Consider the following 9,196-nt stretch of genomic DNA (forward strand, 5'->3'; position numbering starts at 1 on the left):
CCAACAACAGCCATTACACTATATTACAGGGAGTAACGGGTCCGGTCCGTCTGTCACCATATCAATAGTTATTAATCCCTAAACACTCCCAATGGTGTTCAGGGTATTTTAGATTTCTTCACTCCCGTCTAAAATACACACCTTTTATTAACTATGTGCTAAGATAGCACTACACACTTCCCCGGATAATAATTAATTGGTCACGGCACTTAATACTTTGTATTAGATACGATTTCTTAATGGCTTTGTGCTGTACCTCCTCCAATATCCCTATTATTGATTACACACATCACCAAAATTATTCACACTTGTCTTCATATTTCCACATAATCTGCCATGGTTCAGTACCCCAACAGGTCACACAACTAACCTCCCATTCACACACACACACTTTTATGGCTACTACAACTAGGCTCTCACCCAGTTATAGGTTATGCAGGGAACCAACACTGCCGGAATTTACCCCCTAGGACTTACCCTTCGCAGGTTCCAGCCTACCCGGGCATACCTTCTGGGACTCACCCTATATTTATAGTAATCGCAGGTATTAACCCACTGGGGTTTACTATTGAGTTTATAGTACTAGCAGGAACCAACCTATTAGGGATTTACCCCCTAGGACTTACACTACAGGTATAGTGTGTGTGTATGAGTTTACCTTCCGGGCCTTACCATTTATAATAAAGCTAAGTTTTGATCTATCATGTCTTCAATATGTCAATGTTCAAAATGTCAAATCCAACAGAGGGTACTATGGTGTTGTTGACCAGCTGGTGATACAATAGGACAGGTGAGAGAAGATCATTGCATGTAAATACATCTTGGCTGCCTGTGTAGAGAGTTAATTCAAAACATTTCAGAGAATATACAGTATCTGATTCTGTGGACATATTTTTTATGTGTTTTTTTTTAGTTTCAAGTATAGGATAATGCCCAGATTTTTTAAAACTCTGTCTGCTTAGATTTTTTTTCTGTGGATGAGTATGTCTGGGTAAGCCTGTCCGTTTAGTTTTGTGGAGAAGTACATGCTTTTTTTAATCAAAGCACTTGAGCTGAAGATGGATAGCTTGGAGAGGATGTTGTGGCTAACAGTGTCAAAGGCTTTTCTGAGGTGGAGAACTGCACCTACAACACCTTGTTTGTCCAGCTTGGCCTTGATCATCTTTAGGAGATAGCAATATACATTTTCTGTAGAGTCTGTAGAGTGACCTAAACAGCATGGGGTGAAGGGGAAAACTACCCACATTCAAGTGGGCTGTTAGCTGTTCCATAACCACTTTCTCTGCAACCTTGGAGATGACAGGGAGGATACTGATTGGTCTGTAGTTGCTCCTGTCATATTGGTCTGGTGATTTATATATTGGTGTTACAATAGATGATTTCGATGCCATAGGAAATGTGTTTTTCCGTATTGAAAGGTTCATTATTTGGGTGTATCAGGATTTCTTTGTACTGTTTTAGAAGTGTGCTTTGAAAGACCACAATGTCAATGGATTTAAGATGTTTTTTCCTCCATTGACTTGCGAGGTATGCTATGTAAAGGATTAATGCTGTTGTGTTCCTTTTAGTTAGATGTAATGAAAAAATAACTGAATAAGAATAAACATATCTGGTATACAGCATGCGACTCTTTCTGAAGTATGACATCATACATTATCAATGACCAAGGACACAGCTACTGACCAAAATGGAATTGATTTATTTGATAAAATATGCAACAGATGGATGGTATAACATTTAATTAAGTGTAATTATTGTCCACATCAATACACTACAGCATTGGCCAATGATAGTCATACAGGACATAGAAGGCAGATTCCAAGTTTAAATACAGAAAGATATTTACTGGAACGGACATTCCCTTAAGTGTACTTTCACATTGTTGTGGTCTGAGGGGATTTGTTCATTTTCGTCATCCTATTTATATAGCTCCTACATCCATTGGGAGGAATGTAACACAGGGAAGATAAAAAGGGAACACAGGGTGAAATATAAGTTTCAGTTTCCCAGCAGAGGATCAGCTAATAGTTCACTTCCTCCTGTCCCAATTAAACTCCATCCCACCCAATGAAAGTCATCACATACACATAACAGGAGATAGCTCTGAGTAGGCCTGTCAGCAAAAGGGTATTCTGAGTGTTCTGACACATGAAAATGAACATTTCAATATATTCAGTTCCACGGACAACTACACTGGCAGCATATGGGGTTAGTCAAATTTAATTATGGTGCTTCTCGAAGCTCTTAACCACATTGTGGTGCATATCTAGAGACTTTTTATATAATCTTTAACTAGGTAAGTCAGTTAAATACAAATTCTTATTTACAATGACAGCCTACCTCGGCCAAACCCAGACGAAGCTGGGCCAATTGCGCCCTATGAGACTTCCAATCACGGCCGGATGTGATACAGCCTAGATTCGAACCTTTGTGCCTTAGACCACTGCACCACTCGGGAGACCAACGACACCAACCAGCCCCAGTTGATATTTATTGGTTTGTTTTTTTAAATGATAGATGCAGTGCTACATGAAGGTGTAAGGTGGGTGGGTGACTAAAACTTTTTTCATTTGGTATGTCTTCAGAGTAATCTACAGTGGTGGTACTTCCTTCCTCCACACCCCATTATAACTACACTGATAAGAAAAACATAAGTGTAATAGATGAGAGTTTATAGGACAAATTTCAAACAAAAACCCAACAGCTTTACACAAAACGCCATGCATGTAACATTTCAGATCAGGCATGGACTGAACTTTAAAACCTATTTTGTTACTGTCAAAGTCTATTTTCTTAATTGCTTGTAAAATGTTTTATATATCAGATTATACTCATTTTAGGTCTGAGACATTTCTGACTCAGACCTGAGCCTCAGACGAGTTGGTGGCCCGTGAGAGCTGTGACTGTCCCTTGGAGTACACAGAGGAACGCAGAGTCACATCCTCGCTGAAGACCTTCTCAAATATTGTACGTAGAGAAACCCTGACCCTCTCCTTGAAGTCCTGACCCATGAACACATACAGGACAGGGTTGAGACAGCTGTTGACGTAAGCCAGAGAGATGGCCAGGGGGTCTAGAGCCCTGGCCATGACCTGGGAGGCTTCCTTGCCATACTCGATCACCAGTCCAATGACATGATAAGGCAGCCAACACACAAAGAACGCCGTCACCACAACCAAAATTATCTGGAAGGCCCTCTGGGATTTAAAGCGGCCGCTGCTCACCCTCCTACCGATCAGCAGGTAGCAGACAGCGATGACCAGTAGGGGGATGAGGAAGCCGAGTATAAGCCTGGTGACGTGGATGGCTTTGATAGCCGACTGGTTGCCCTCAGTTTTGTCTTGTAGGTGGTTATAGATGCACAGTGTTATGTTCATATCATCATGGACTACTATTTCTCTGTAGATCATAGAGGGGAGGCTGAGGAGCAGGCCCAGGACCCAGACCAGACCACAGAGCAGCCAGGCCAGGGTGATGCTCCGGTGGTTCTGGGCCCAGACAGGCAGGATGACCAGGGCAAAGCGGTCCAGACTGATGAGAACCAGTGTGAAAACACTGGCGAACATGTTGAGTACGACCATGGACGGAAGAATCTTACACATAGCCTCTCCATAAGGCCAGTGAGAGTTCAGTATGATGTCAGCTATGGAGAAGGGTATGGAGACACAGCAGAGGAGGTCTGCTGCAGCCAGGTTTACAAACCAGATAGTGTTGACTGTCCTCTTCATCTTCACTCCAGCTATCCAGATGACAAAGGCATTGCCTGCGATACCGAGGACACAGGCAATGCTGCAGAGAACTATGGACAGCACCCATATGGATCGATGCCCTTGTTCTGACAGAGAGGTTTCATTTAAGGGGTCATAATACAAGTCAAACTCCCCATAACTTTCTGTGACATAATTCTCTGAGAAATTCCCATAATGCTCTGAGAAATCCATGTTGTCCCTATGGAGAAATTGACACAGAATGTCACTCATATTCTGACTTAATCATTAAAATACAATCTATGTTCTAATTTAATGTTTCATGGCATTGAGGATTGTCATTGATGTCAAATAACCATTCATGATTGATGGAAACTGTCTATGTGGCATGTGTAACTACATCCTGGTATCAGAGCATTTCGTATTATTCTATAAGTAAATCTGGACAATCCATTTATGTTACAAATTAATTTATGGATGTCCAGCACCCATTTTATATGTTCCAACTACAATTTGCATTATATGTTACGAATTTGCAAAACATGTTATGTTACGAATATGCAAAATGTACAATATGTTACAAATGTGCAAATATGTTACGAATTCTAGCTAGGTGGCTAACTTTAGCTGGCTCGCCAACGTTAGTTAGGGGTCAGGGTTAAGTTTAGGACTTAGGTTAAAGGTTCAGAGTTAGGCTTAAGGGAAGGATTAGCTAAAACGGTTTTAACACATTTTACGCCCGCTTTGAGGATAAAACCAGTGCCACCGACGTGGCCCTCTCCGAAGGACATAGGGCTCTCGTTCTCTGTGGCCAACGTGAGTAAGACATTTAAGCGTGTTAACACCTCGCAAGGCTACCGGCCTAGACGGCATCCCTAGCAGTGTCCTCAGAGCATGCAGACCAGGTGGCTAGTGTGTTTACAGACATATTCAATCTCTCCCTATCCCAGTCTGTTGTCCCCACTTACTTCAAGATGTCCACCATTGTTCCTGTACGCAAGAAAGCAAAGATAACTGAACTAAATTACTATCGCCCCATAGCACTCACATCTGTCATCATGAAGTGCTTTGAAAGGCTAGCTAAGGATCATATCACATCACCTCTACCTTACCTGACACCCTAGAAGACCCACTTCAATTTTCTTACCGCCCCAATAGATCCACAGACGATACAGTTGCCATTACACTCCACACTGCCCTATCCCATCTGGACAAGAGGAATACCTACGTAATAATGCCATTCATTGACTATAGCTCAGCCTTCAACACCATAGTACGCTCCAAACTCATCATTAAGCTTGGTGCCATGGGTCTGAATCCTGTCCTGTGCAACTGGGTCCTGGACCTCCTGACAGGCCGCCCCCTCAGGTGGTGAAGGTAGAAAACAACACCTCCACTTCCCCGATCCTTAACACAGGGGCCCCACAAGGGTGTGTGCTCAGCCCTCTCCTGTACAGCCACACAAGCTCACAGAACGGGAGCGCCGAGTGCCCAAGCGCGTAAAGATTGTCTGTCCTCTTTTACAACACTCACTACAGAGTTCCAAACTGCCTCAGGAAGCAAATTCAGCATAAGATCTGTTCGTCGGGAGCTTCATGAAAGCCAAAGATCAATATGTGCAATGCCAGGTGTCGGATGAAGTGGTGTAAAGCTCACCACCATTGAACTGTGGAGCAGTGGAAACACGTTCTCTGGAGTGATGAATCACGCTTCACCATATGGCAGTCCGACGGACAAATCTGGCTTAGGCAGATACCAGGAGAATGCTACCCTGCCCCAATGCATAGTGCCAACTGTAAAGTTGGGTGGTGAAGTAATAATGGTCTGGGGCTGTTTTTCATGGTTCAGGCTAGCACCTTAGTTCCAGTGAAGGGAAATCTTAATGCTACAGCATACAATGCCATTCTGGATGATTCTGGGCTTCCAACTTCATTGCAACAGTTTGGGCAGGGCCCTTTCCTGTTACAGCATGACAATGTCCCAGAGCACAAAGCAAAATCCATACAGAAATGGTTTGTTGAGATCGGTGTGGAAGAACTTGACTGGCCTGCACAGAGCCATGACCTCAACCACATCGAACACCTTTGGGACTAATTGGAACACTGACTGCGAGCCAGGCCTAATCACCCCAACATCAGTGCACAACCTCACTAATGCTCATGGCTGAATGTAAGCAAGTCCCTGCAGCAACGTTCCAACATCTAGTGAATAGCCTTCCCAGAAGAGCAGAGGCTGTTATAGCAGCAAAAGGGTGGACCAACTCCAAATGAATGCCCATGATTTTGGAATGAGATGTTCGACGAGCAGCAGTCCACATACTTTTGGACATGTAGCAGTGATTCATATGTTGATGTAAAGAATATTTGCTGGTCTGTGGTGTGTGAATGTGGAGCAACCAGAAGCTGCACTTGACACATGAAATTGCTTATTCCAGTTGCTAATAAGAATGCACCCATTAAGAAAATGAATGTAAAAACTGGTAAATCCAGTTGAATCAGATGGCTCATTGATCAAAGCCGACTGATATTGCCAACTACTTTAATTACTTTTTCATTGGCAAGATAAGCAAACTTAGGGATGACATGCCAGCAACAAACGCTGACACTACACATCCAAGTATATCGGACCAAACCAAGAATTGTACTTTTGAATTCCATAAAGTCAGTGTGGAAGAGGTGAAATAATTGTTGTCTATCAACAATGACAAGTCACCAGGGTATGACAATCTGTATGGAAAATTACTGAGGATAATAGCAGACGATATTTCCACTCCTATTTGCCACATCTTCAATTCAGGCCTGGAGGGAAGCTAAAGTCATTCCGCTACCCAAGAGTCGTAAAGCCCCCTTTACTGGCTCAAATAGCCGACCAATAAGCCTGTTACCAACCCTTAGTAAACTTCTGGAATAAAACTGTGTTTGACCAGATAATGCTATTTCACAGTAAACACACTTTCAGCACGCTTATAGGGAAGGACACTAAACAAGCACAGCAACTACACAAATGACTGATGATTGGCTGAGAGAAATGATAAAATGATTGCGGGGGCTGTCTTGTTAGACTTCAGGGCAAATTTTGGCATTATCGATCATAGTCTGCTGCTGGAAAAACGTATGTGTAACGGGTTTACACCCCCTGCTATAATGTGGATAAAGAGATCCTTGTCTAACAGAACACAGAGGGTTCTTTAATGGAAGCCTCTCAAACATAATCCAGGTAGAATCAGGATTTCCCCAGTTTAGCTGGGGAAACGACACGCCACTGATTGAGTAATGCCGGAGTGTCTATGTATGCGGATGACGCAGCACTATACACGTCAGCTACAACAGCGACTGAATGACTGCAACACTTAAAGAGCTGCAGTTAGTTTCAGAGTTGGCGGCAAGGAATAAGTTAGCCTTAAGTATTTCTAAAAGTAAAAGCATTGTATTTGGGACAAAACATTTACTAAACCTCAACTAAATATTGTAATAAATCATGTGGAAATTGAGCAAGTTGAGATGAATAAACTGCTTGGAGTAACCCTAGATTGTAAACTGTCATGGTCAAAACATATTGATACAGTAGTAGCTAAGATGGGGAGAAGTCTGGTGCCACAAAAAAAGGACTTAGGAAAATTGCAATTGGCTCAGAACATGTCAGCATGGCTGGCCATTGGATGTACACAGAGCTAAAAATTAATAATACGCATGTCAATATCATCTGGCTCAAAGTGGAGGAGGTATTGACATGTTGAATGAACCGAGCTGTCTGCCTAAACTACTGGCTCACAGCTTGGACACCCATGCATACCCAACAAGACATGCCACAAGAGGTCTCTTCACAGTCCCCAAGTCCAGAACAGACTGGAGGCGCAGAGTACTACATAGAGCCATGACTACATGCAACTCCATTCCACATCAAGTAACTGATGCAAGCAGTAAATTTAGATTTAAAAAACAGATTTAAAAAACACCTTGTGAAGCAACACAAACATAGGCACAGACATTACCAAACACACACGATAACATGTACTATGCACTCCACACACACACACACACACACCCACACACACACACACACACGGATTTAGTACTGTAGATATGTGGTAGTGGTGGAGTAGGGGCATGAGGACACACAGTGTGTTGTGAAATCTGTGAATGTATTGTAATGTTTTAAACATTTTATAAACTGCCTTAATTTTGCTGGACCCAAGGATTTACGCACAGAATAATACGAAATGTACTGAGCCTAGGCTGGTGACTAAATGGGGATACATAATAAATACAAATGTAGTGTAGCAAGTAGTTGAAAAGTTGCTAACTAGCTAAAATGATCAAGCTGTTCGTGTTATACGCCCGCCCATCCACCCTACTTTTGATTTTGCCTTAAGTAACCATCTGTCTTATACAACCATACCAAACATACCATATTATTCTAAATGAGGTGTCTCGGATTTACGTACAGAATAATACGAAATGTTCTGAGACTAGGCTGGTGACTACAATGTAGTCAGAATGTTGTTTGTTAGTCTGCATAATTAGGAACTGAAGGGTACATTCCTTCTCACAACGCCACAACGCTGCTGTAAATTTACAATTTACTGCTAAGCTATTGTCTATCACAGTATCTTCCATCCACAAGTAAATAACTTAAACAGGTACTACACAAAAGTTCACCTACAATTCTACTGAAAATACAAATCAAACTTACCCCATCTTTGAGCTTTCCTTTCTAAATGTTGTTTTCAGTTTTTAACCACAAGAGAGAACTGAGGCAAACCCACAGGAAACTACATCAGCAGCTGTTGATACCATCTATCCAACAACATCCGATATATACAGTAGGCAAATCCTTACTGAAGCAATTCCCCCCAATTCTAACCACAGATACATCTCTTGCACATTATTGGAATAAACTCTGCTGTCATCAAATGAAAGCTGAAACGATGGCTAGGCGTAGACTTATAGACAGACCTACAGTACATCCAAAGCATTTGACACGGTTGATCATTAAATATTACTTTCTAAATTGCATTAAGGTTTTTATGATTACACATATAATTAGTTATATAGTTATGTTTATGATAGAGAGCAATTTGTTCATGCAAACGGCTGCGCATCTACCAGGGCCAAGATATCCTGTGGAGTGCCACAGGGTTTGGTAATTGGAATTTTGTTTTTCCTAATCTATATCAAGGTCCGTGCTGCTGTGTTCCGTACTTCCCATTCTCTTTGCTTTTATTTTATTACACTAATTAATGAAGACAAATGTTTTGAATGGTTCCAGATAAACAAATGATTTTTAAAATGTAAAAAAAAAAAATATCTAACTTTATTGTCTTCACAAGTAAGAATAAGAAATATTGTAAAAAAATATATATAAAAAAAGTGCCAGAATCTTAAATCGGTGGGAATGAAATGAAACAAGTCACATCCACTAGATTCCTCTGAGTTCTAAATAATGAAAAGCTATCCTGGAAAGATCATATTCAATCATTTGTCTGTAGC

At 41.6% G+C, this 9,196-nt stretch overlaps 1 protein-coding gene across 1 annotated transcript; it reads right to left on the bottom strand.

Annotated features, from left to right (window-relative positions):
* Positions 1 to 891: 891 nt before the first annotated feature.
* LOC139421884 (C3a anaphylatoxin chemotactic receptor) lies at positions 892 to 8,478 on the bottom strand. The gene is made up of 2 exons (XM_071173013.1): positions 8,400 to 8,478; positions 892 to 3,948 (listed from the first exon to the last, which is right to left on the bottom strand). The coding sequence occupies exons 1-2, from the start codon at positions 8,402 to 8,404 to the stop codon at positions 2,859 to 2,861; spliced, it is 1,095 nt and encodes a 364-aa protein (XP_071029114.1). The 5' UTR covers positions 8,405 to 8,478; the 3' UTR covers positions 892 to 2,858.
* Positions 8,479 to 9,196: the final 718 nt, after the last annotated feature.

This window comes from Oncorhynchus clarkii, chromosome 12, assembly GCF_045791955.1.
Source record: "Oncorhynchus clarkii lewisi isolate Uvic-CL-2024 chromosome 12, UVic_Ocla_1.0, whole genome shotgun sequence".
In the NCBI taxonomy this organism is placed as follows: Eukaryota; Metazoa; Chordata; class Actinopteri; order Salmoniformes; family Salmonidae; genus Oncorhynchus; species Oncorhynchus clarkii.